Below are 27,800 nucleotides of genomic sequence, written 5' to 3' on the forward strand. Positions count from 1 at the left end.
CGTGTTTCTACTCGGCCAGCCCGTGTCAGAGGGAGGAGACACCGCACCTGAGGTCTTGGGCCCCTGCCCAGGGTGTGGGCAGGACCTGGGGGGGCCTGATGTGGGGTGGGGGATCTCCAACATGGGGTCTCTGGTCTCTTCCATTCAGATTTGCCAACTTCTAGAGGAAGGCGTGGCGCCCGCTGGGTGCCCAACAAAGAGTCATTCTTTCCATCAACCCTCACTGCCTTCTCTGCCAGGGTGCTGGGGTTCTGGTCTCTTTGAGCCTCAGTCTCCCCACCTCTGAAAGGGGGTCCTGGCCACCTGACCCGAAGGGCCGTCCAGAGTATTAAATGCCCCCGCCACTGGCCCCACACCCTGCAGGCCCACTCCCTGGTCTGGGTCTCACTGCCCTCACCTGGGAAGTGGGTACAGCCTTACTCGTAGGCAGAGAGGGGGAGGCAGTGGGAACACACAGAATACCACCAGGATCGGGGGTCCCACAGTCTATACCATCCACTGGGGAGGACAGTGTGCAGATGACATAAAGCCTCAGTGGCCTCCCCTGCTGGTACTTACAGGGACCCCAATCCACTCAAATAAAGGGGGGGGTTGATTGTGGGCTACATGTCAGAGGACTCATGACAAGCACTTCCCCCTGTTCTGTTTTTGGTTTCCAGACTCATCTTTAATAACTGCTTTTAAGAGGCAGCTTCTAATCTCTGCTCTTCCCACAGTGAACAGCCCACGGGCTCTGCCGACTGTGGGCAGAACCCCTGGTTTCACCCAGACACACGGATGTGAAGGTTCTGGAAGACACCCACTGCTGTGGGGGATACGATGCTGGGGTTTAGAACAGTGTTCTCTCTGGTCAAGGGTTCAACCAGAGCAACAGGAAATGGGAGCCTATGGTCTCCTGTGCCCGGGGCAGGGCCAGCGCTTGGTCAGCACTGCTGTCTAACAGCTGGACTCCAAGGCTACTGGTGATGTGACTTGGCCGGGTGACCTATGCAGGACTAGAGAGAACCCAGACGCTTCCTGCACTTGTGAGTTCCTCCTACACACACCTGCTGCCAGTCTCATCCCGCAACCACAGCAGACATTACTAATCAATGACTGCGCTTCCCCCCCAACCTACCCCCAGCCCAGGCCTGGGGAAATTCCTGTCCCCAGAGTCCCAGGAAGTTAAGTGAAACATTTTTCTGCAAACTCTTCTCCAAACATAGATGTGGGGAGTCTTTGAAAGGAAATGATAAAACATGGGGAGTAACTAGAAGTCCTGAAGGACAAGGTCTAGGGAGCTGGGAGGACCACTGATGGACTGACCCCAGGGATTATCACAAACACCCACAGACACATCTCTCCGCACCTTTGCCCACACAGGCTCCTGCTCTGCCTGCCTCTCCATCCCGTTCCACTTTCCCAGACACATCTCAGACCCTCAGGGCCTCCCAGATGGCTCCTGAGAAGGAGCAGCTCTTCCCATGAGTGGAGGAAAGTGTCCAAGGGAAGCCTAGTCCCCTCACCACGGCCTCTGACCCTGACCATCCCAGGTCTTCTGTCCTTCTGTCTTGCTCTTAGCTGTGACCACCTCGAGGTCAAGCTGGTGGTCCAGGGCCTTCACCATAACCTTGACCCTGCCCTCCCTCCCCTTACACCAGGTCCAACTGCCGTCCCTGGTACCCTGGAACATGGCAGGACCACCTCTGCCCTGTGTCAACCCCATTCTCCACGCTGCAGCTGGAGATGGGTGTCCACTGGACTCTGTTATCCCTCCCCCTCCAGCTCTAAACCCTTGCAGGGCTCCCCATTACCCCAGCATCAATTCCAAACTCCCCTGAAACTTGGTGAGATCAGACCCCATCCTCCAAGCTCTAAGGGCCCCCGCTTCACCCCTCAGCTCCAGCCATCCTGGTGGCTTTGAAGGTCTCAAAGGCAACTCACAGGTTCTCTGACCTCTGCGGAAATTCTTCATCCCTGGGATGAAATCTTGCTTCTCCTTCCGCAAGGCTGCACCAACAGGTATTGTGGCTTGAATGGGTGATGGGTACCGTGTGGCATTCCCATTCTAGGAGCTTCTCCTCAGCACATAGGAGAACCTCTGGGAGGTTCTGGTTCTTAACTAGTGAGGTCTGTAGGCACTAAAAGCCTCAGCTGCCTCATCTGTAAATTGGGGCAAACATGAGCTAACCCATCAGCTAACCCACTCAGCTAACCCACTCAGAACCTCTGGGAGACCTGGTTCTTAACTAGTGAGGTCTGTAGGCACTAAAAGCCTCAGCTGCCTCATCTGTAAATTGGGGCAAACATGAGCTAACCCATCAGCTAACCCACTCAGCCCCCTGAGTGCCATCCCTCTTGACGTTGGTAATTGTGATGTTGTTCGTCTTGGGATAGAGCCTCCTAACCCCCTGGTGAATTCAGAGCCAGTAGACAACCTGGGCAGAGGCCATGGCAGTCATGAAGAGAAGCATCTTAGGGTGCAGGATGGCATCGGAAGGTGGGGGTGGCTGGGGAAGCCAGGGGCTGGATTGGGGGTGATGTGCCCAGGATGAGAATCACCCCAGTGGGGCTGGGCCCTGCCAAGGACTTGCGTGTGATGCAGCCAGTCGCTTGCTCTGAATGACCCCTCCCAGCTCTGCTGGTCTGGGAGGACCACTGATGGACTGACCCCAGGGATTATCACAAACACCCACAGACACATCTCTCCGCACCTTTGCCCACACAGGCTCCTGCTCTGCCTGCCTCTCCATCCCGTTCCACTTTCCCAGACACATCTCAGACCCTCAGGGCCTCCCAGATGGCTCCTGAGAAGGAGCAGCTCTTCCCATGAGTGGAGGAAAGTGTCCAAGGGAAGCCTAGTTCCCCTCACCACGGCCTCTGACCCTGACCATCCCAGGTCCTCTGTCCTTCTGTCTTGCTCTCAGCTGTGACCACCAGAATTAGAGGTTCCAACTGTCTCTCTCCTTGGTCAGTACCAGCTCCCAGGCAGAGACGCCCTGAGCTTTCTGTCACCAGTGGTCACAGACAAGGCGTCTTAGGGACATTTTGGTCTACCCCACCCCGGATGAAGCACCCAGACATGGGGAGAATACGGGGCGGACAGAGCCTGGAGGCTGGGGGATGTGGTAGGGACACATCTCTTCCCACGGGGTTTCTTGGGCTCGGGCTGGGCCAAGCGCTACCCTTGGGATCCGGCTGGCAGCCTGGCCCAGATCTCCTGGCACGGGCTGCGGGGTTTTATTTAGATGGTGTCCGCTGGGCAGCTCTGGGCACACAGGCCCAAGTGGGCGTAGCTCCATCAGGTTTCACGGCGCGTCTCCGCTGGGAGCGGCCTCCAGCATTACAAATCAGTGCTTGTTTTGCTGGGAGGCTGGTCACTGGCTGAGGAGGGGACAATGGGCTTCCTCCTTTGAAATGGGTGTCCCTTCACCCTTCCCCTCCCCTTTCTTCTCTGGGGGAAGATCTCTTCCTGCCTCGGCCCAAGTCCCTTTCTCTGGGGCCTCTCTCCAACCCCTGACCCTCCAGAACAAAAGGGAGCGTGAGGGTCTAGACCGCCGGTCTGAACGTGAGAAGAGGGCATTGTATAACAGGGACGGAGGCCTGCCTCCCGGGTGGAAAGGTCAGGGCACAGCAGGGGCCGGGAGGGGTGTGTGAGGGCCCGACACCTCTGGGGTCCCCCTGCCTGCCCTCCTGGGGGACAGGGATGTGGCCAGAGCTCAGTCCCGAGGATCCGGTTTGGGTGGCTGCCAAGGCTGGATGTGCCATCTCCAAATGAAATGCAGGGAATCCCTCGGCCCGTCGCTAAAAAACTAATTCACTCGAGGAACTAATTCACAGGAAGCCCTAGGAGCAGCGCCTGAATGCAGGCACGTACAGAAATGTCAGGGGCTTCCCAGGTGGTTCAGTGGGTAAAGAATCTGCCTGCCAATGCAGAGACACAAGCAGACCCAAGTTTGATCCCTGGGTCAGGAAGATCCTCTGGAAGAAGGCATGGCACCCACTGCAGTATTCTCACCTGGAAAATACCATGGACAGAGGAGCCCGGTGGGCTACAGCCTGCAGGGTTGCAAAGTGTTAGACATGACCAAAGTGACTGAGCATGTAAACGCACGCACATAAAAGTCAGCTGTTTATCAAGACCAGTTTAGAAGCTTCAAGTGTGTTCCGGGCTGAGGTGACCAGGCTGGGTTAGCAGGGACCCTGGACGTGAGGAGTGTTCCTGCATCTGGAAGGCCTTGCTTCGAGTAGCAGAGGGGATGTGTTCTTGGACATCTGGGTGGCAAACACTGGCTGTGTGACTCCACCTTCCTACTCACCCTCTCTGGGCCTCTAGGACACTTTTGTAAAAAGGCTAGAGTAAGATCTGTGGTTTCTCAGACTATGTTTTACCAGGAAGACCTCTGCTTTAAGAGAAGTCTGACTCAGGAGCGTTGATCTATCGAATGGATAGAGGCAGCACTGCTTGGCCAATGTGAGGCCTGGAGGTAAGAGACTGTACGACCACCCCCCATAGCAACTGGGGTCCACCAGACACCCTCTTCGTTCTGGGCACTGGCCCAGCCTCTCTAATGGGCATCAGCCCATTTGAGACGTAAAGGCACAGGCTGCTACCCAGGCAGCCAGGATGAGCAGGAGGTCCCCACGGCAGTCTCAGACTCCTCTCAGGGAGGAGACAGGGCACCCAGAGGGGACGTCTCCCTCCCCCTCCCCAAAACTGCTGGGGCGTGGTGGGGGCCCTGCACTCTCCAGCCACTGCTATCCCCCCTTTATCAGCCTGCACTGCAGGTGCCTGGAGACAGGCCTGTGGAACAAAGTAATCTCCATGTGACGAGGCTGTGAGCGTTTAGACGTCTGTCTCTGTCATTTATCAAATTCTTTGAATTTTTCTTAAATAAGGAGCATGTATCACTTTTTTTTTCTATCAGAAGAATCAGGCTATTTTCACTGTGAAATTATCATTATCTCTTTAGGGCGGGTAAACATTGCGATGGGCATTCCAAGAGGTCTTCATGGAAAAGGCAGAAACCTGAAAAGCAAGCACACGGCTAGGCTAGCCGGCAACTCGTCTGCTGGGCCTCTGTCCTAGGAAATGCTCAGAGAGGGCACAAGGGCTTCAAGGCCAGTCCTGACCCACCGCAAACCCTGGGGGTGGGCCCTGGACGCTGGCATTGCTGGGGACACTGCTCATCAGAATCCAGGACCGTGGGGTCTCGAATCTGTATCTCCTACAAGAAAACATAAAAATTCTGACTCCGGGCACACCCCCAGTTTCCAGATCAGTGCCCCAGTGGGCAAGTCCAGAAGTTTCTGTTTTTCAGTTCCATGTCTGAGTTAAGAACCCATGCATCTGATAAAACGGGCTGCACTGGTCCCACGGGACACCCGCATTTACAAGGCTGATGGAAAAGCAGAGGAAACAGAGAAACCCAGCCCTGGCCTCCAGGCCCACCTCTCCCCAGTCTCTTCCTGTGGGACTTGGGGAAAGCTGTTTCACATTGACTGGTTTCCTTACTTCCTGTCTGCCCCACTCAAGTGGGGCTGCCTTCTCGTGGCTGTGAACTTCTAGAGCATTAGGCCCAGCACACAGTAGGTGCTCAGCGTGGTGCCTTGTGTGTGCGTGCTCAGTCACATCCGACTCTTTGCGACCCCACAGACTGTAGCCCGCCAGGCTCCTCTGTCCATGGAATTTTTCAGGCAAGCATACTGGAGTGGGTAGCTGTTCCCTTCTCCAGGGGATCTTCCTGACCCAGGGATCGAACCCAGGTCTCCTGCATTAGCAGGCACTTTATTTACCAGCTGAGCCACGTGGGAAGTAAATGTGCTCAGTAAATGTGTTGAATTCACGAATGAAATACTGAGGCAAACTACCCATTAGTGAGGCTCCTATATGAGCACAAAATAATAGATGACACACCCACCCAGCCTTCCAGCACACCTGTTAGTTAGGATGGGCTGAGGGCTCCTTTCCTACACCCACAGAAGAGCTTTGAGTGGGGGCTGGGCAGGGGCCTGGGGCAGGCTCTGAAGGGGAAGGGGCAGATTCACGGGGGTCAAGGTCCCCCACCGTGCTGCAGGGCTGGGTCACCAGGGTCTCTTGGGAAGGAGGAGACAAGGGTGAAGGAGGTGCCCGGGGAGCCCAGGTAAGCAAGCCCACAGGCAGGGTCTGCAGGGGGGCCCCCTGTTGGGCAGCAGCTCCCATTCCTCAGAACTCTTCTCCTGGCCCCTGTGGGGAGGGGAGAAGGAACTTTCCCCCGAAGAAAGCACTCCTCTGCGGTGGAAAATGAAATGGGTCAGAGTGGAGACTGGTAGATGCCAGCACCCTCATCTCTCCCTGAGCAGAGAAGACACTGTCCTGAGGCTAGAGAGCAGGCTGAGGCCAGGTCCACAACTCCAGGTCTGGGTCTTCTCCACGACACACCTACAACAGGTGGCTCAGACCACCTCGCTGGTACCCAGCCTCAGTACTGATGCCACCCCCACTGTGCCTCTACTTCCTGTGGACAGCAGGGTGAAGAGAACCCTGAATGTGCCTGGCAGGGGCTGGTACCTCTAACCTCACAGGAGGAAACTTTCCCTGGGTAGAACGCCTACTTATGCCTCAAAGCCTTGTCTAACTTTCCCCACTACAGCCAAGGGCTTCCACGCCACTCCTTCCTCCCTTCTCATGGGCAGGTCCTAGGGTTCCCAAAGCCATCTCTCCCTCAATACTGGCCACGTCTTAACCATAGGAGAGGCCGCATTGGCGGAGCATCTATAAGGCACCCATCACTGAGCAGGTCTTCTCTCCCGCAGTCCTCACTATGACCCCATAACGTGGGTGGCTGTCACCACCCCCATTTTGCATGGGAGGAAACAGAAGCTCAGAGAGCAGAGGCAGCCGCCCCAAAGACATTCTCCTAAGCTTCAGAGGTTGGAACCTGGCTTTCTTCTTCTTGGATCTGGATCCTCTGCCCGCTCACTCCCTGCACGCCAGGCCTGGCCTCAACAAGGACTCTGAAGGCTGCTCCCCTTCAATGCACATCAAATGTTCCCCTGGAACCACAGGGTGGGGCTGATACCCACGGGGCAGCCAGGATCAAGGGCCTGGTCCCTCCCCCAGAAGCCCCCCTCCTCTGCTCCTTCAGGGAAGCTGGGTGTCCATGTGGCCTAAGGCTGGGAAGGGATGGACACGGCCACTCCTGGTCACAGAATTCCTCGAGGGCCGAGGCTGCCAGATGGAGAAGAGGCAGGACGGCTCTCCGACGCTGGCTAGCACCGCTGGCTTGAAACCCACTGACGGGGTGACCCATGGAAGCTGGAATCAGTCAGCCTGGAGCCTGGGGCCCCTCTGTCCATTGCCACCTCACCTGGACAGTCTTCAGAGTCGAGAGAAAGGGCAGAGCTCTGCGACCCCAGGCCACCCTAGACTGGCCAGGCCAGTCCCTCCTGGCGCTGAATGGCAAGGCTGATCAGATCCACAAGGACCATAACCATTCCCTGGCCAAGCCCGTAGCCCACACAGATAAGTGTGGGAGCCAGACTGCTAGGGTTCAGGGCCTGGCCCACCACTCACCAGCCATGAGCCCTCAGGCCGCGCCCTCCCAGCTTCAGCCTGTGCGTGTCTATACAAGGGACCTAGAGATCACAGTCCTGCCGGGGGCGCCGGGAGGACTCCACACTACAGCGCGAGTCCTGGCCCTCATTCTCTGGGACACAGTGCGGCTGCCTAAAAGCTCTTACTCTTAGGACTAGTTTCCTGGCTTTCACACCTGATCACAATCAGCTCCTGATTTAGCCCCTGGCATGGGTTAAGGTCTCGGGGGAAGTGATCAGACCAAAATCTACCCAGAATCAAGGAGGTGGGACCAGGGGGTGCAAAGGCCAGACAGGCCCCCGGGCAGTGGAACTGCATTGGCCCAGCTCACCTGTGAGCAGGCCAGGGGCCACTGAGCCTGCATTCCCACCCAGGGGCCAGGACCCATGGGTCTGACGCCTGCCACACGCCCAGGATCTTCCACATTCCAGCCAAGCTGCAATGCCTCTGTGGGCTGCAATAAAAATTCCTAGACAGGTAGTCAGGGAGGCGGCAGGCCGGATGAGCAGAGGGCAGGGGAGCTGGGGCTGTGCGCTCACATAAGTAAGGCCAGTGGGTTGAAAGAGCGGCCTCTTTGCCCTTTCCTCTCAGATCTTTCGGGCTGCCCCAGGCCTGGGGTCTGAGACTGGGAGTGCAGGGGCAGGAAGGTCCTTGAGTCTGAGGCTCTTTGGAAGGAAGCTTGGTTCTCCCCATCAGACCAGCCTCTCCAGTGGGGCCCACCAGACAGAGCTGTGACACCGCCGAGACACTCAATACCAGCCTCAGAAGGGGTCTTCAAACAGCTCCCTCCACCATCTGTCACATACTTTGACTGTTTTGAAAATAGTTGAAATGAACACAGCTCTGCCACCCCCAAGTCAGACAGGCGGCAGAACTTCCTCCAATGCAGGGGCGTGACCCAGACATAATCAGGGGATAGTGGGGGCAGTGCAGCAGATGGCCGGTCAGGAGCCCATGCCCCCGTGTGAGGCCCAGGACAGAGCTGGGACCCATGGGACTCTGTACTTCCCTTATGCCTGCCTCTCCTCAAAGCCAAAAAGGTGCATTAGGCACCTACACAATAAACCAGGTCTATTCTGCAAAATACCACATCATTCCAGGCACTGGAGGGCAATTAAGCTAGGGAGAATTCTTTTTTTCTTTTACAAAGAAAGAACACACAAATCTTGATTCCAACACATACAGAGATCCGAGGACACACAGCTGTGTGGAGCAGGTCATGGACGCCAGGGCAATGGGTTGGCTTCTCCCCACCTTCCTGAGCATAAAGCCAGAGCCTGTCACTTGCAGGAAGCTGCTTGGAGCTGTGTGTCTAGGGGAAGGATGGGGGCTTCCCCCTCCATCCATAACTCCGTGCCCATGAACTATCCCCTTGGCTTCCCGCCTCTGACATGACCCTGCGACCTTGATCTCATTAGAACCGAGTTGACCCCGACCTTCAAACGGCCGGCTGACCCTAGTAGGGCAAAGAGCAAAGTGCTGTGAGCCTATAATTGCTTATTAAAGACCCCTGAGGACTCCTTGGGAAGTGCACCTTAAAACATCACTTCAACCAGCCTTCCTGAGCTTTGCCATTTCCAAATACCCTGTTACAGGAATTTAAATTTCTTGATATTTAAAAAACGTAAATATTCAATCCCTTTGACTACGTGGCCTTGTTTTAAGCAACACTCATGAAATCAATGATGCACTTTGCTTGTCCCATCCTTCCTAATTTACATTCAACATCCTTTAACCTAAGGACATAACTATTAAATCTAAAATGCCCGTCCACATGCCATCTAAGGTTTTCTCACGGGCTGCCAGTCGGCTTTGGGTCTGTCAATTTCTCTGAACTTACAAAGTCAGGAGGTTATGACTCAAGTGGTGTCAAGGGGTCCCAGATCCAACTCAGCCAATTATCCTCGTGTGCCCTTGGGCAAGTGACTCCTGTCCTCTGAGCCTCAGTCTGTCTGCCCATCTGAAAAACAGGTCTAGTAACAGCAGCTCCTGCAAAGCTGCGTGTAGCATGGTGCCTGGCATTCAGTAAATACCTATAAGTGAGCTGTGTGTTGTCACATGCAGCCCAGAGAGTCAGCACACTTACTAGCATCCCCATTTTACAGATGAAGAACTGAGGCCTGGGGAGTGACAGAGCCGTGATTCTAAACTGGCATTCTGTCTCTAAAGCCACTCTGCAAGGGTCCTTTCCTTCTTCAGGCAACACTCGAGTCCAAGTGTCAAGGACCCCTTCTGCCAGCTCCACACTCTCCAATGAGGCATGCCCAACCCCCAGGACACACAGCTCCATCCCAAGGTCCGAGCTGTCCATCGGCATCAGCCAGCAGGAACTCAGACTCAGTGCTCTCTGCCTCTGAGTAACCACCTCCCCAGACATGATTCACACCTGTCTGGGGTCACCCACATCCTCATTCCTGGCAGAGGAATGCGGGCCAGGTGAAGCAGGCTGGAGGACTGGGCTCTGCGGCTGGTGCAGTCGTGCCAGGCGGCGGCAGAGGTATGGACTGCTGAGTTTCCAACGCCTCTGCCACCATCCTGAGCCCCCCGTGCTGGAGCTGGACAGACACCCAGGTCCTCGATGCCCGTTCATGGGGCTCAGATTCAGGTTATAAAACCTCTTCCCCATGAAGGCTCCTGGAATTCCACCGTTAAACAGTCATTCCTTTGGGTTCATGTACCCCTTTGACGAGGCTTTCCACTGTGTGAACAGCAGCCCTGTGGTTCATCCATACAATGGAGAGCTGCTCAGAAATAAAAAGGAACCACAACTGAGACACACAACACGAATGGATCTCAAAGTCAGGAGGCTGACTGAAAGAAAGCAAACAAAAAGAACATACGGTGTGACTCCATTTATGCAAAGCTCTCCACTCGGAACATTTAATCTCTGGTGATGGAATCTGCAGTGGCAGGGGCAGAGGGGCAAGGGGCAGAGGGGCTTGTGGGGAGCCGGAAGGACCTTCCTCTTGACCTGGATGGTTGTCACAGACACAGACACTTGCCAAAACTCACCACAGTGTACACTTACGTCTGTGCATTTTGTGCGTATAAATTATACCTCAATAAACACATCACAGCAGGGGAAAACACAGATTCCAAAAGGAAGTTTAACAACTGAAGGGAAGAGAAGGGGCAGCTGGTGAGATCTGACTGGGCCTTTGCAGTATCTTCCTTCTCACAAGAACCTCGGGTTTCAATTAAGCCTGTTTTACAGAGAACAAAATTAAGAAGGGAGGAGATGGGGAGAGATGGTAGGGGACAGAGGTAGGAGCAGGGCTCATCGGGGGCTTCAGTGATGGGAAAACCTTAAGTCTGGAACATTCTGCCTTTGGCTACAAGCCCACCAGTGCCCTGTGTGAGTGACGCCCCTTCAAGAAGCAAGGTGCCACCCCCAGTGAAGCAGAAAGCCACACAGAGGCAAACCAAGAATGCCGGAGGCAAAAGGAGAGGGCAGATACAGTCGAAGGCCAGGTTTCAGGCCGTGGCTGGCAGCCACAGGGAGCAGAAGAAGAAGCCAGGACACCAGGTACTCGTCCTCATCCTGGCGAAACCAGGTGCCCCACCATTACCCAATAGACAGTAACATACAGCCCCTGGCTACCACTCCAGCCACCAGGCCCCCGACCATCCCCCTGCACCATGGCGGGCAGAGGCCTCAGGTGTTGCCCGGCTGTTCAAGCACCTGGCCCAGAACGCCAGACGGGTGCTGGAAGGCGAGGCCCGGGCCCCATGGGCCCGGCTGCGCGACTCATGGTGCAGTTTGCAAGCGTTGCTCCAGCCTGGCTCGCGCGGAGTCCCGCCAGCCTGCTGTCCTCACGGTGATGACATTATTAGTGGCAGTGCTCCCATCAGCCGCAGAAGGGTTTCGTGCCCAGGTTTCCTGTACTTCCTCAACTGGATCTCAGTTTCTCTATCTGCAAGCACTGCCGGGTGGGGGCCAGCCCAGCGGGGTTTGCTGCACCCTGGAATTCCCTGGGAAGTTTTAAGAAGCCCCGCTCCCACCCTGGGGTACGTCTGAGGGTCAGGGTTGCAGAGGCACTGTGGCTGTGGCTTCCACGGTCAGCAGAATGGAGAAGGGCATGGTTGAGAAGGGAACTGGAGAGGATCCTCAGTGCAATGGTCTCCGGACCCTCTTCTCACCCCTCTGCCAAAGCAACCTTGCCGGAAGCCCAGCACCCCACAGGTCATCATGACCCCTTTCTCCTGTCAACGGCAATCCGACCCAGGACAGAGCTCTGCTCCCGCTGGCCCCAAGCCCCGGGATGACTGCCCATGACCATTCCAAGAAGGAGAGTGTGCAGAGGAGGGAGGAACAGGACGCCAGGCCAGCTGCAAAAGCCGGAGGGCAAAGGCGGGAGGCCTGGAGCCGGCCACACCAGCACACGGGTGACAGGTGGTTATGAAGCTGGGGGGAGAGACTCTGGAGCCCTGCGGCCCAAGATCAAGTCCTGCTCTGCTCCTGGCTGGCGATCTCTGCACCCTGGCACGTGCCCTGGCTCCGCCTCCTCCATGCCAATGAGGCTGCCACAAGGGCGTGTATGATGCTTGGTGAGCATCTGAGAGCCACAAAACCACTAAGGAGATCGCCAAGAAAATAAAACAAACAAAGTCACTGGGGGCTCAGCCCCCAGATACTGACTGCCCAGCTTTTCTCCTCTCCTGCTCTTTTTTTTTTTAATCCCATCCCCATCTCCTGAGTCTATTCCAGGGAAGGGTCCAGAGCTCATTCTCACTAGAGTGTAAAGGAATGCCACAACGCACATTCAAGGTGAAAACAGAGGTTTCTGTGACGTTTGAGTTGGTGACCCCGACTGTAAAGAAAGACAACTGAAGTACTGTCTGGCGGGACAAGAGTAACATGGGTAGGGGTCTTATTCCAGAGCTCATCAGGAACAAGTCCAGAGAACTGTGAGGAACCCAGGCCTGACAGCTGAAGCTGGGATTTGGGTCACATCGAGGTGGCAGCACAGCCTTAGATCTGACAGTAGGGACGGCTCCTGACTTGTCAGGCAGCCCAAGGGCCCCTGTGTAACATGCTGAGCAGATGGGGAGTCTCGGTGGCTGCGTGCAGGACTGATTCCTCCTCTTCCAGGATTTCCGCAGCCCTTGATGCTTCCCCGTGCTGGGACTGATTAGCAATGTCTGTCACAGGCAACAAGGGGAGTGCTGCCTCAAATACCATGTACTCATTCTTGATCCGCACTGTGAAAGTCGCAAAGCAGCTCAGTAAGTACCAGCTAGATTCTCTTCTAACTGTGTTAAAGACATAGAGGAGCTGGGAATCCACAGATACCTGAGCTGATGCAGAGGACAGGAAACAATGGAGCAAGTCACATGGACAGAATAAACCGGACAAGAGGACATCGGGAGAAAGGGCTGCAGGAAGAAATATTCCTTATCTCAACAGACCAACTTCTGGATTATGCACTAGCAGGCAGGGCCTAGATTTATGTGGACGATGGGAGGTTGGAATCATAATTGTACCTCTAGGCCAAGTAGCAGGTGACTCTAATCACTCTCCGGATGGGAGAACATGATATTTTTATTTAGGGCCAAAAGTAACTAATAAAACTAGACAAAATAGTGGCTCCACGTGAAAGTCTCCAAATACTTAAGGTTAATGCAAAGCCTTGACAACCGCAAACATCTAGTAACTATCCTTGTTAGAGAAATGGAGAGGGGATAGGCGTGGCCCCTGGCCCTTGAATGTGCATTGTGTGTATTCAGTCACTAAGTTGTGTCTGACTCTTTGCGATCCCATGGACTGTAGCCTGTCAGGCTCCTCTGTCCATGGGATTCTCCAGGCAAGAATACTGGAATGGGTTACCATTTCCTTCTCCAGGGGCTCTTCCTGACCCAGGGATCGAGCTTGCCTCTCTTACACTGGCAGGCAGATTCTTTACCACTTGAGCCATGTAGGAAGCCCCTTAAGCCTGGATATTTAGACTGTTCCATGGTGGACCCAGTGCAGAGACTTTTTAAAAAGGCAACATTCTCTGCCTTTGTGGCTTTTGGGTTGAAAACTCTGCTTGAGGCTTGATGGGGATGTCCTTACATGTCAGCCTGCTCAGAGATCGGCATCCATAAATGTGGGAGAGATACACCCGAGATAGGAGTGCATTTAGCTGTGGTCCATCAAGGACCATCAACAGTGGCAAATGCAGGGATGCTCAAAGGGCTGGCTGGTGTTATTTAATCGGTTATACTCACCAATGTAATTGACACCCTTCCCATCACTACGATACAGCCACCTCCCTCTCCCATATCATAAACAGATTAGGAAAAATCATTTCCCTATGGCCGTGACCCCCATTGGCTGTTCAGTTCAGCCCCTTATGAATCACTCTGGGCTCACCGCGACGGCATTCTGAAATGACTGCACGATAACGGGGCGGCACAGACACCAATAAATGAATCATGCCTTCCCCAGGACCAAACCTTTGGCTTTTACAGACACCAATTACAAAGGAGAAAGAAAAGAACAAAGAAATTACTCAGGGTGTTTGCGCAAAGTTGATTCATAGGTTAACAGAATTATTACCGACTAAACTGTTTTCAGGAAGGCAATTAGACCTATGACCAGCCTGAATTCTCAGACTTGGGAATTTGCAAAATGGGGGCCCTGGCAGTCACCAAATTCCTGCAGGGCTCTCCAGGCTGAAAGGAGCCTCCCTGCCCCCGCTTCACTTTCTACTTTCTTTTGGACATTTATTTAAGACCTTAAAATGTATAGCCACATGAGCAGTGTCTGGATGTAAGCACATATGCACTGAGTCTTACCAAATGTCTTGGTATTAACGTTTATTTCATTTATCTAAGTGTAGCAGCCACAACAGACCATACAGATTCTCCTTTCCCTGATCAGGGTTTTGAAACACATGACCTACAGTCACCAAACTCTTCTGTCACTTCTCAACTGACATCCACTGGAGGAATATCAGCTACTCTACCTGGTATAAAATTTAGGTTGATTCAGAAACAGTTTGTGGTGGCCACGTGCAAATTCTGAGCTTCGCCAGTGGAAGTGTGGCCTCTGGGACCGATCACCCCCCAGGGCTTGGGTTGATGCTTGTTGACCAGGCATCTGAACCTTTTGTTGTTGTTGTTCTTTAGTTGCTAAGTCATGTCTGACTGTTTTCCGGCCCCATGGACTGTGGCTCCCTGCCATGCTCCTCTGTCCATGGGATTCTCCAGGCAAGAATACTGGAGTGGGTGGCCATTTCCTTCTCCAGGGGATCTTCCTGACCCAGGGATCGAACCTGTGACTTGACACTTGTGGGCCAGGCATCTGAACCTTATGGGGCAGCTTGAGCACAGCAGAAAGCATCCCCCTCAGCAATGTCTGACTCTGGTGGGCAAAGTCCTATGAGTGAGAACAAATCTGAGCTCACCCCCAGCTGATACTCTCAGGCGGCAGCCTGTCTTACCAGCAGCTGCCTGGACCAACTCGGGCAATGCAGGACAAGGGGGCAGCGGGGCCGTCCTGCCAAATCCACTCTGGATGATCAGTTGGCAACCAGGTACCTAAGACGAGTGGGGCTGAGAAAACTTCTTCAGAGAGACGGCAGTTTCTTTGCCACACATGTGCAGGAAAACGGACTCAGCACCCACTTCTATTGCTTCTGAAGGACAGAGCCTGAGAGTCCTGATTTCATCTCCAAGGGAGCCCAGGGTAAAGCCAAGGAAAGCCTCAGTTTCAGTCCTAGCACACCTGCAGGCAGAGGTGGGGAGGTCCTCCCACGGCCTTGAGTAGAGGGACCTCAGAGATGTCTCCTAGTCTTGGGTGGAATGCATCCATCTTAAAATTTTCTGCATGTTTTATACTATCAATACATGTATGTATATTTCTTATATCCAATGATACATGGTTTTATGGGCTTCCCTGGCAGTTCATTGGTAAAGAATCTGCCTACAATGAAAGACACATAGGAGATGTGGATTTGATCCCTGGATCAGGAAGATTCCCTGGAAGAGGGCATGGCAACCAACTCTAGTATTCTTGCCTGGAGAATCCCACGAACAGAGGAGCCTGGATGGCTACTGTCCACAGGGCCAAAAAGTGTCAGAAACAACTGAAGCAACTGAGCACACGTGCATGAACATGGTTTTATATATTAAAGCATATATTTCTGTATCCTTAACCACTGACACCCAAACAGATTCATGGCTGAATGTGTCACTTTGTCCCCACCTGCAAAGCCAGGCATGGAAACACCAGCTCCTGTAGACCTTAAGGACCAACAGAGACTCTCCTGTCCCTAAAGCCTGACGTGACCTGCACATGTTTCCCCATCTGTATGGTCAAGGCTGGCAGGCAGGCCAAGGGCCCGGAGTTTACAAAACCTCACTGTGGGCTCCCAGCAGCCCTGGGGGCAATGAAGGAACACCATAATCCACTCTTTCACCCACGGTTTCATTATTTATTGAACATCTACTCTGTGCCAGTATCATGCAGAAGTGGTATCCATCCCAAGCAGAAGGTGGCACTGCTGCCAGTCCTCATCACCACCAAAGGCTGTATCAGGGACAAAAGATATGGGACCACTTCTCCAAACATCGAAGGGAAGCTGGTGTCTCAAACCCACGTGACTGCTTAATGGTTCAGTTGTATCTGTCCAGCCCCGGGGAGCCGAGCCCTGGTGCCACGCATGGAGCACCAGGAGGTGTTTCTAGAGGACAGTGGACAGTGGGACATTAAGAGCTGGCTTATGGAGGTCAGAGTCACTCAGATTTTACACTCATTACCAAATAAGTAAAGTTCTCTTTTCTGCCAGGAGAGCCGTTTCCCAAGCCCACTGATACAACAGTGCATAACCGTAGTTACGAATATATCTGAGGGCTTCCCTGGTGGCTTAGATGGTAAAAAACCTGCCTGCAATGCAGGAGACCCAGATTTGATCCCTGGGTCAGGAAGATCTCCTGGAGAAGGGAATGGTAACCCACTCTAGCATTCTTGCCTGGAGAATCCCATGGACAGAGGACCCTGGTGGGCTACAGTGCATGGGGTCACAAAAGAGTCAGACATGACTGAGTGACAAACACTTTCACTTTTTCTTTCCATAAATACATCTGAAGGGAAAGAAGAGAAATCAGACTCCACATTTCCCGATGCTTTTGACATCGGAGCAAGTACACTGCAGAGGCTCCGACAATAAGTCCAGAGACTTACCCCTTCTTCCTTCCACCCCTACCCCAGTGAAAAACAAATGCATTATCAGACTGTGCGGGAAAATCAGGAAGAGCCACTCACTACCTGGAACCTCACAGTAGCTGCCTCACCCCTTCCAATCTACGGGTCTCACAGTTACGTTGGAGCCAATGCCAAACGGAAAGGGCAACCGAATCAAGTGTGTGCAGAAAAGAGTTACCCTAGAAATCCTCCTTCTGGGGATGTGGGGCAGGTCCTGGTGATGTGCCTTTGTCACTTCCAAGCTCTTGTGTGTGTGCTCAGTCATGTCCAAGTCTTGTGACCCCATGAACTGTAGCCCGCCAGGCTCCTCTGTTCATGGGATTCTCCAGGCAAGAATACTGGAGTGGGTTGCCATTTCCTTCTCCAGGGGATCTTCCTGACCCAAGGATTGAACTTGAGTCTCCTGCATTGGCAGGCGGATTCTTTACCACTGCACCACTTGGGAAGCCTAGTGGCACTAAAGTGACACTGAGAGACCCCCAACCTCCCTGGGCAAGACGGCGGTGGCAGGGGCGTGTCTGCGTGGGCTTCTGCACCTGCCCCCACGTAGGGCTCTGAGGTCTTCAGGAGAGATGGTGGGAGGAGGATGGGAGGGCACACAGCTTCCTGCCCCAAACAGTGGAAACGTCTCTAGTATTCAAAATGGTATTTTGTGCTAGAGGTGCTTTTGATTGCTGGGCGACTGTCTTGACAATTTCTGAAGTGGGTGTTAACCTCCCCGATGTTCTGCAGAGGGGCAAGCGGAGGCCCGGGATGGAACCCCAAAAGGATAGTCTTGCAGGTCTACATCCTGACCACATCCTGTCCTGCCTGGAATCTCTTAGGAGTCTGCCTGTCCTTCCCTTCCATCCCCCTTCATACACAAAGTACCAACCAGGTTCAGAATATAATGAACAAAACTGATACTATCTCCAACCTCTCGGCACTTGGCAACCAGAAGAGAGAGAGATGACACAACTCATTACACAACATTCAACACCATGGATAGGTCTGGAAGGAGAGACCCAGAGAGAGCTTGCAGAGCCCAAACAGGAATGATTAGTCTGGGATGCTCTGCTCCACGCAGGTGCCCTGTAAAGTCTAGATACTCATCATTTCACCGGGCCAGAAGGCTGGCATGCCCAGACCCCGGATGACCTGGAAATCCTGGAAAAGTAAAGATATGGCCCCTCCAGGGACAGTCCTGGGTGACTTTCCAAGCCCCTGACACCAGATCAGATGGTGGTAGTTTGGAGGTGGGGGAAGGAGCTGGAGACAGCGACAGCCTGATGCAAGATACGTGTTTGATGCAGACCTTTCCAATGAATAGTCAGCCAGCGCACTGCTAGAGTGAAAAGGACACAATTGTGTGCCCTGAGATTTGTTGGTGCTTCTCCCTAATGAATGGGAGTTGCTGTGGTGTCATGGGGAAGAAATCACAGGAGCATGGGCTGCAGGGTCAGGGCACTGAGATGTGAATCCCAGCAGAACATCAGTTCTTGGCTGTGTGACCTGGAGCAAGTGTCTTACCCTCTCTGATTCCCACTATTTGTATCTGCAAATTGGTGACAGCAACAGCTTTCTTCCAGAGTTGTTTTGAAGATGGAGAAAAATGCGTCACTAGTGCCTGGCACATAATAAGCTCTCCATATCCAGCTAGGAAAGGGAGTGGAAACAAAAATCCATCAGTCACCCTGGAAACAGAAGACAGAAGCTGCTCTGTGGCTCTGGGAAAGCCTGGGGATGCCCCAAACCTTTCTCGGCCTCTCCTGGGGTGCCGAAGCCCCAGCTCCTGTTGGCAAGCCATTCCGGGCCCTTTCCCAGCTTGCCGACAGACACCTCATGGATGCCTGAGGAGGCCCTGGCGAGACCCTGCGGTGTCAAGGTTTGGCTTTGTGGTGTCACCCAAAAGAAAGAGAAGCTGACACGACTTCAGATGCAGGTGGCTCAGAGGCTGAGACTTGAGACAACCCCCCACCCCCCGGAAAAGAAGAATGGAGTATCTTTATGATGGCCACCCCCCGACCCCCATACAGTCACTTGTTAAAAATGGAAATGAATTTTCAAAACAAGAGCCTCACACCCACATTCTGAGTCTCTGGCCTGTGAGCTCCCATCTTAAGGAATGGATCCGGTGGGTATCTGAGGTCAGGGTGGTGTTGACTTCAGGGCTGCACACAGCCCCAGAGCCCAGCTTCTGCCTCCAAAGTGGGCTATGGGCTCCAGGAAACCAGCAGGGGACCCTAAGAGATGTCTGGAGCTTCTAGACCAAGGGCGGATGTGCTGGGGGTTTGCCAGCCAGGGACAATGGCACACACAAATATTCAGTCACCTCCACTCTCAAGGTCATGGTCCCGCATGGGCCTGTTCATTCCAACATTCCCAGCCAATTCTGGCACCCCAGGCTCAGAGTGGGGAAACCCTCTTCTGAAGGTCTTCTCAACAGGTGAAGGGCCAGAGTGTGACTGCTGGGGACAGGACAAGTAGGTCATCAGGCCAAGTCCACCCACTGTCACTGCCGACCCCCAGAAACACAGAGTGCAGACAGCAGGCCAGACTCCTCGAGAATCCTCACAACACCCCAGCACATGGGAGCTGCTGTCACCCAGCCTGACAGATGGGCCGAGGGACATGGGACAGCCAGCATGCTGATACGGGGGCGGAGCTTCCATCCCTCTGGCTCTGAACCCACTGCGGTCCTTGGGCTGGAAAGGGTCTGCAAGCAGGTGAGAAAACAAGAAATAGCTTGTACTTAAAATCCAGGAGTTTTACAACAAAATGTAGCTCGGTCCCCTGAAACTGGGAGATCTGGCCTCATGGGGCCCATATCCCTTTCGGTGGCACTTCTGCCCTTGGTTCTCTGCAGCTCCGCCCCCCCCCCCACCCTGAGGACAACAAGTTTGCCACCCTGAGCTGTCCTCTTCGGGCCTCGGGAAGCCCCCAAGCAGCAGGTACATCCTTTCTGCTCCACGGGCTCACAAAGATGAACGGGCATGCGGCACACACAGCACCCAGCCCTACCCCAACCAAGGGTACCTCACACGCACACACAGGCACACGTGCATACAACACCTTTTAAAAAGCACAGAATGGGTCCTCAGCCTTGATCTGCTACTCAGCACGTGCACCAAAGTGCCCAAGGCCGGCAGGAGTATAGCCTCCAACACTCAACCTGTCAGAGCTCCTTCTCTTTGTTCAGGATCCCAGGTGCCCAGCTGCCTGCCAACTTCTCTCTGGGTGATAACACCAGAGGAGACAATGCCACGCAGGCCTTCCTGGTGGGGGTCCACCACCAACACCCTCCTCTCCAACACTTTCTTATGATTTGACAATTGCCAGAACCATAAGCGTTGAAAAACCCTGGCCCTGGGCTAGATGAGGTGGGGCAGGTACATGGAGGCGGGTACTTAGGCACACCTGAGCTGGTTGCTCTGGGATTACTGGGGTGCAAATGGATCTTTCGCATCTTGCAGTCCCAAACGTAAGAAATGCCCGCCCCACTCCCTGCCTCCAGCCTCCTCTCCTCTGCAGCCTCACCCACAGCTCCATCTCCCTTCTCTTTCGAAGGGAGAGTGCATATCTTTGCACAACTCATTAGGGAGAAGTGTGTGTGCACTTTTTTTCCTTTTTATTTTTCTCACATGCCCAGAAGAAGCTGTAACCATTCCCAACACCAAGAGAAGCTGGTAGGAAAGGCAGAAAGAGCTAGCAGCTGACTATGTGAACCCATATGTGTGCGTGTGTGTTTGCATGCCGAGGGGTGTGTGTGGACACGCACATGTGTGCTTGTGTATGCATGTGTGCACAAGAGCCACTAGTTGTTCTGTGTTTTGACAAACACTAAGCTCACCCCTGACCTCAGGTCACACTAAGTGATGTAGCTGGCTTGACCCAGGCCTCCTGGGAGGCCATGGCCAAGGGCCTGACCTGAGATCCAGTCAAAACTCAGCCTCTTACAGCACCTCAACCTAAAACCCAGGGAGAAAACATGTGGGTTAGAAGTCCCAACTGAGAGGGCCCACGGGTGTAAAAGCTGGTGTTGAATCAATAGTTTAACCAGAAACCTGAAATATCTGTTTTCATGGGTGCCTGCGTCTTTCCTGGTGGTAAAAGCAAATTTAAGGCGAAAACCGGAAATTTCATCAAGAAGGAGCCCCAATCTTCCCCGTGTGGCACACAACAGGTGCTCAATAAAGGCTACGTGGATGAGTGGCAGATGCCAGCTTGGGCTTCACAGGGACTGATTTCGGAAGGGAACTGATGATCATCTCTGTCCTCCTCCCCCACCCAGTCCCCTTGGAAAAGCCAGTAACTGATTAAAACAGCAGTTGTCAGCCAGGGACAATGTGCCTCTCAGAGGGCACCTGCCAAAGTCTGGAGACATTCTTGGTTGTTACAACTTGGTGGGGGGAGGACAATCCTATTCCTGATCTCTAAAGGGTAGAGGCCAGGATGCTGAGTAAAACGCCAACACCCAAGACAACCGTCCCCTTCGTCCCAGCAAGGAACTGTCTGGCCCAGGCATCCTAGAGCCCGGGTTGACATTCCCCGGCATTCAAGTGTTACACATGCATAGCACACGTGCCACACAAACTGCCAGAAAACTCGGTTGTCCTGTGAGCTTCTGAGTCTCTAGTGCCGAAGAAGATTTTCGGGGTCGGAGGAGAGGTCAGAGAAGAGGAATCAGAGGCTTATGATGCCAGTGTTTAAAAAATAAACGCTCCCACATTAGACACTGCTGCAGAGGTGCAGGGCAGAGTTAGGGCAGGGGCACCTCCCAGGATCCTCCTGAAACACTGCCACCAGAACCAACAGTTGGTTATTGTCTGGTCCCACAATTCAGCCTGTCCAGAAAGCAGAGTGGGCACCTGGCTGCCCCCAAAAGTCTCAAGCAGAAGCTGGAGGAGAAAGGGGGTGATTTCTAACAGGCGCAGAAGAACTAAAAAGAGGTCAAAGAATGCCAAGAAAAATGCAAACGTATTCCAGGAGGAATCCTTTCCTCAAAAGTCAGTGCATCCGACTCCTCAGCGATCATCTCCTGTGGGCTGGCACTCGAGCTGGCTGTGTCTGATTCTAAGACCCCTGGCTCATTTACAAAACGGGTGTATTTTTTCAAGGGGCGTGTTCTGGGAACAGTGAATTCCCATCAGACAGCAGCCCTCACCCCTCGAGGCTCAGAAAAGATGGGGGCCCCTGGAGAGTCTGGGCAGTGTCTTGTCAAAGTCAAGATGATCCTCAGAGCCCACCCAATTCCCAGTCTCCCGGGGGCAAAGGAGATGCTGCTGATCTCCAGCCCACAAGGTGAAGGTGGACCCCTACTCTGGGGCCCCCATTCCATAATCAAGATGGTGTGCACATTCCACGAGTACCTACGTCTAAGCATTGACTGGGGGCCTGGGCAAAGCTTTTCATTGTCACTTCCCTGCATCTCTAAATTGAGGATATGAACCCCGGTTGTGAAATCTGGTGCCACTGACGTCCACACCAGGGCCCAGCACTATTCAAGCCAGACTTTGGAGGGGAGAGGTCTCATCTTAAAAGATGGTAGAGTTTGTTTTTTCAACCATCACGGACTCCTTTTTCAGATGATAGAGCTGAGGCCCAGAGGACTTAAGGGACTGCCAAGGGACGTCTCTTCTTCTCTAGAAGAGGAGCCACCTGGACACTGCCCTTCAGCCCACTTCCAAATCCAACTCTGACCTACTTGAACCCCCAACTCAGGCCACAGGAAATGCACAGTGGCCACTGTCCATTTCTTTCCTTCCTTCTTTCTTCTTGTAATAAAGAAACTCCAGGCCTTAAAGGCTTCCTCATCAGACCATTTCCGGGAAACCTGATTAGCACTTGCAACAAACTGTTATATTATACCTGCGCTTTACAGACCGCTTCCCTCCCTGCCCTGGGCTTTCTTCCAGGAAGCAGGGGCCATGTGTAAAAAATACGCGGAACATGGTGACTAATGGGCCACCTCGGGGCCAGCTGGAGCAGGCCCGGGTTCCAGGCGCGCTACCCTCAAGGGTCCCTTCGGATGCCGATGCACGGCAGCCACAACAGGCAACGGCCTTAACAGCCCCTCCGTGTCAGCCAAGATACCGTCAGGGCTAGTTAGCCCAAGAAGGCACAGAAATAAAAATGAATTTTTTAAAAAGTCCTGAACACAAAGGAAGAAGAGTGGAATGTCTGACTGTGCCCAGCCCTCATAATGGATAAGTTCTGGCTACCACTGCGGACCCCTGGTGGGGCAGGGGGAGCTCCCTAAGGCAGCTTTACAGGAGGCGGAGAAATAAAGCCCCACAGAGGGACGAGGCTCTCCAAACGTGTGCGAACCTATTTTAATAATATCCTCGTGCATTTCATTAGCCTCCCAAGTTCACAAAGGGCCTTTGGAAGCAATGTGGTTTAGTGCAACTCAATTCCGCAAACGCTGGCTCTGGGCAGGTTCTCCTGGCATCTCGCTGGCCTGGCGTGGGGCAGCTGGGAGGGGTGGGTGGGGGGGCGGAGCAAGGCTTTTAATTCCAGGACTGGAGGGCGGGGAAGTGGGGGGGACCGGCAGATGGAAGGACCTACCACCAAAGCCAGCCAGCCTGCCCCAGCCTGGCCGGTCACGGGTTATTTTTACCTCTTGCGCTTCACTGTACAGGCTCAGGGGCCGAAAACTGTGGCAGCCGCCTGCGGAAACTGGCTTATGAGTCACCCAGTGACTGCCCTCGCCTTGGTGGCGGCTGACTCTGGACTCCTGGTCCCAGCTGGAAGGCTGGCCCTTGCAGGGAAGGGCTGTGTGCCACCCCCGCCTGGAGTGACTGGGGGCAAAGACTAGGAATCTGAAGCTCAGAGAGGCAAGAGGTCCCCAAAAGGATGGGCGGGGGTAGGGAGTATAGGCTAGAAGACAGTCCCCTGGCGGTGGCAGTCAATTCACCACCTAGACCAAAGCCCACCTGGGTGGGCTACGGATGTTGGGACTCCAGGCTTATTCCCCTCTCAACTCCTCCGAGTGCAGGGCCAGTCAGCATCAAGCTTCAAACACCCCCCTCCCCACCCTAAGTCTACCTCCCCCTTTCGGAGCAAGGCAGTCCCAAATACAGACAACCCCAAACTTTGACTCATTTGTAACCACCGTCCCAGCCAGACTGAGCCAAGCTGTCCAGACAGAGGCTATTTATAGGTGCGTCGGGGACACAGACACTCACACAATGACACACACTCAGGATCCACGTCTCGCCAGCGCTGAGCCCTGGACTCGGAAACCTGGACACAAATGGTCCCCAGACCCTCAAAGAGACGCACACACTCAAAAGAGGTACCCAGACCCGGACACAGAGGGACTCAGAGACCAAGAAGACTCGGGCACACACTCCTGGGGCAGCCAGACACACAGACAGGGAAGCCGAGACCCAGACAGAGACACACAGTCACAGCACACTCCACGGACGGCACGGAAACCCACTCCCATAGACCGAGACCCACAGCGCCACGCACACTCCAGACACACACCCGGAGCTCCAGACACCGCGCAGGCCAGACAGTGTCTCACACGCCGGACTCCCCCCCCTGCCCCCAAGCCAAAGTTGATAAAGAGCCGGCCTAATTGCTCCATTGCGACTGCCCCTTAGGGAAATAAAATGGAAACTTCACGGATCCACCCGCCCCAGCCCTCCCGCGCACTGCGCCCTGCCGCCCTCTGCGCCGCTCGGCCCCGGGTCCGAGTCCCGGCGGGCGGGGCGCGGGCAGCGGGGGCCGTGCCAGGCTCTCAGCGCCGCGGGACAAAGCCGGGCCGGCCGCCAGCTGCCGCGAGCCGGGAGGGAGCGCCCGGGGCGCGGCGGGCGCAGCCGGGGCGCAGGGCGCACAGCCCGAGGGGGCGCGCACGGCCCGGGCCCCCGCCCGCATCTGCATCTCGACTCGGGGTCCGAACCTGACGGGGCCTCCGGGGAGGGGGGCGCGGGGTCACTCACTGATCTCCATGCTCTGGAACAAAGAGCGTTTGCAGTTGCACGTGCAGGAGACATTGGGCTGCCCGGCGGCGGCGGCGGCGGCGGCGGTGCTGTTGACCCCCATCAAGCGGTGCATGGACGGCGCGGCGGAGCGTCGCGGGGCGCAGGGGGCTCGGGGGCGGCCGGGGGGGGCTCCGGCCGGCGCCCGGCGCTCGGGCCCCGCATGCAGGAGGCGCGCGGCGGGGAAGGCGCGCCCCGGCTAGCCGGGCTCCGGGCGCTGCCAAGTTACCGGGGAGCCGTGGGACTCAGTGCTCGGGGCCGCGCTCCTCTGCGCCCCCCCGGCTGCCCCTCCGCAGCCCCGGGGGCGTCCGCAGTGCCCGCGGGTGGCGTCCGGGAAATGGGCTGGCAGCCGGGGCGCGCGCTGCCGGCGGGGCTGAGCCTCTGCTGCTAGCTTCCCCCAGCCGAGCGCCTCCGCCGCCGCCGCCTCCTCCTCCTCATTCAAGTCCAAGGAGATCGGGTTTCGCTCCGAGACCGCGGTCGGAGGCAGGCAGACGGTCTGACGTCAGCGCTAGACGGGGCTGCCGGTTCCCACCGCGCGGGGGCCGGGGAGGGGGCGCGCGCTGCGCCAATCCCCGCCGAGGTTCTCCCGCACCCCCTCCCCGGGCCGCGGGGCGGGGTAACGGGGAAGGGGGCGGGCTCTTAAAGGGCCAGAGCAAGGCGGTCCGCGTAGACCCGGGACCCGCGAGGCGAAAGAAGGGTGCAGCGTCCCTTCCCAAACGGCGGTCAGTTTGGAAGCTCTGACCCGCTCAGGCCAGGCCCGGGAGAGCGGGATTGGGTCCCAGCCTTTGTGGGTGCGTTCCCCACAACCCGGGCCTCGGGGTCCTTGACCGAGGCTTTGGGGGGAAGCTTGTCCCCCTTCAAAGGAGCACGAGGTCCCTCGGACTCAGGGCAAGGGAAATTAGGGAAAGGCGGGGAGCCCTTCAGATCATCCGTTACCTGATTTCGCAGTCAACTCCCCGATTCCAGATCTGCAGCTCCAAGAGGCCCCAAGCCCACTGCGCCCCCCGCGCAATTTATCTCGACCTAGAGGAGGTCGACTGGGGAAAACTAGAACTCCTGTAGACACGCCCCGGACTGCTCCGAGAAATGCCCGGGAACCCTTGTCATGTAAATACGTGTCGGGGACTTGCACGGTCCCGGCCAGCGAGGCCCGGGGCGAATCCACATCCTACGTCTGCTGCCCAAAGGGCCACTGGCCTGTGGTGGGCGATGGGGAAGAAGCGGCTCCGGAGTTCTAAAGACGGGGGAGGAAGTGTGGGGGTGTACTTTTATTTCAAGTTTTAATTACACAAGTGCTACAAGAACATAGTCTCCTGGAATTAAAAAGATATTAAAATATTATGTAAGAGGCCCCCCTGCCTGGCACACCTCCATCCTCTCAACAATTCGGTGTATCCTCTCCTAGACCCTGCCCTGAGTCTCTATTTATTTAACAAGTACTTACTACCTTGTGCCAGAAACTTACCAAACAAGAAGGCAATCTGACACCTACTCTGAGGGGCAGGTATATTATTGTTCCCATTTTACAGATACGGAAACTGGTGGGGTGGGGGTGTCACACAATGGAGGAGTTCTAAGCTGAACCCAGGTCAGACCCCCTACCCCAAATATTTTTAGTTCTTGAAATATCCTCCACATATCCCTGTACTGCCTAGAATTTTTTTAATAGGCAGAGACAACTTTTGCATTGGTCCGGGGGTGGGGGGTGGGGGAGGCGAGGGCGGGCAGGGACCAGGCGGGCAGCTTGGTGGGGGGAGGCTTAAAAGTTATGGAACCATAGCTGTATCTCGCAGAACTCAGGGAAAGCCAGCTCAGGAAGTGGTGAGCTCTCTTCTGCAACTGGGCACAGTGATGCCTCTTGCTTTCTTAGCACAAGCTGTAAGCTTTTTCTAGAGGGTTCAAGCTCAGGGTGACTTGCTGGTGAGGAAGCCAAGCCCAGGGCCCTGGAAGGGAGGGCCTGCTCAGGACTTACCATGGAGGGGACCTGTGTCACAGACTCATGGCAGTCTCAGCCCCTCCCTTAAAGAAGAGGCAGGTCTCACCAACACGTCTAAGGAAGGAGGGGGAAGGTCTTGCTGCAGTTTAACTTCAGCAGCTTGGAGGAAAAGCAGGAGAGTCTTGAGCATTCCTTGGGGGCAGGGCTTGCGGGGGGAGGTAGTGAGAATGTTGTCAGGGCCTGGGAATGACCTTGAGCCCCATTCACGTGTCAGGCCACAGGGGGTCACCAGCATTTCCCCTCCTTTAAGCCATTCCTTGAGTCATTCAAACAACAGACATTCCCTGAGCCCTAGCGAGCCCTGAGTGCCAGGAATTGGCTGAGGCCAGGAGCGGCTGTCTCTACCCTCCTGAAGTCTTGCAGCTGATCTGGCCTGTCCGGCCACAAGAATCACACAGGTTGATTGTCTTGGAAATGGGGCAGCATCTTATACAATCCAGGTTAAACGTCTGGCTGGCAAAAATAGCCAGTTAATTCGGTGGATGAAAAAAACAAATCCACAATATCAACCCCTGGTTGATCTGTCTGGGACAACAGCACGGGAACATTTAATGAGCACCTACACTGTGAGCATGCTGTTTTGATGGTGTCACCGGGGACGAGTTATTGGTCTCCGTCCTGGTTGCAAAGTGAGTTTTGCCTGGAGGCCTAAGTGGCAACTGCACCTCCAAAGATGAGGGAACACAGTCATGTGACCTCAGTGAGTACCTTCCTCTCCGCCTCAGTTTCCTTCTCTTCACAATGGGAATGCTAATAGTGTCTTTGCCTGGGGTGATCCAAAGAGGTGAAGGAGGCAGTGGCTTTGAAGTTGGTAAGAAGAGGTTTGACTATATATTAGCATGCATGCATGCTCAGTCACTTCAGTCATGTCTGACTCTTTGCGACCCCATGGACTGTAGCCCGCCAGGCTCCTCTGTCCATGGGATTCTCCAGGCAAGAATACTAGAGTGGGTAGCCATTTCCTTCTCCAGGGGATCTTCCCAATCCACGGATCGAACCCAGGTCTCCTGCACTGCAGGCAGATTCTTTACTGTCTGAGCCACCAGCAATCTATATATTAGCAGTTAGGCTAGTTAATCCTCATAGAATCTT

General features: G+C 54.8%; 1 protein-coding gene across 6 annotated transcripts in view; it reads right to left on the minus strand.

Annotated features, from left to right (window-relative positions):
• Nucleotides 1-25,257, minus strand: part of PMEPA1 (prostate transmembrane protein, androgen induced 1) — a 57,403-nt gene extending 32,146 nt beyond the window's left edge. The window contains exon 1 of one of the 6 annotated variants that reach the window (XM_025263751.3): nt 24,634-25,257. In XM_025263751.3, the coding sequence (XP_025119536.1) occupies nt 24,634-24,727 (94 nt within the window). In that variant the 5' untranslated portion in view covers nt 24,728-25,257. Of the gene's footprint in view, nt 1-1,923; nt 3,910-24,633 lie in introns of those variants that run through there. The other 5 variants (XM_025263750.3, XM_044927795.2, XM_044927796.2 and 2 more) reach the window with 5 other exon arrangements.
• Between the last annotated feature and the right edge of the window lie 2,543 nt (nt 25,258-27,800).

Source organism: Bubalus bubalis, chromosome 14 (assembly GCF_019923935.1).
Source record: "Bubalus bubalis isolate 160015118507 breed Murrah chromosome 14, NDDB_SH_1, whole genome shotgun sequence".
NCBI classification, from domain to species: domain Eukaryota; kingdom Metazoa; phylum Chordata; class Mammalia; order Artiodactyla; family Bovidae; genus Bubalus; species Bubalus bubalis.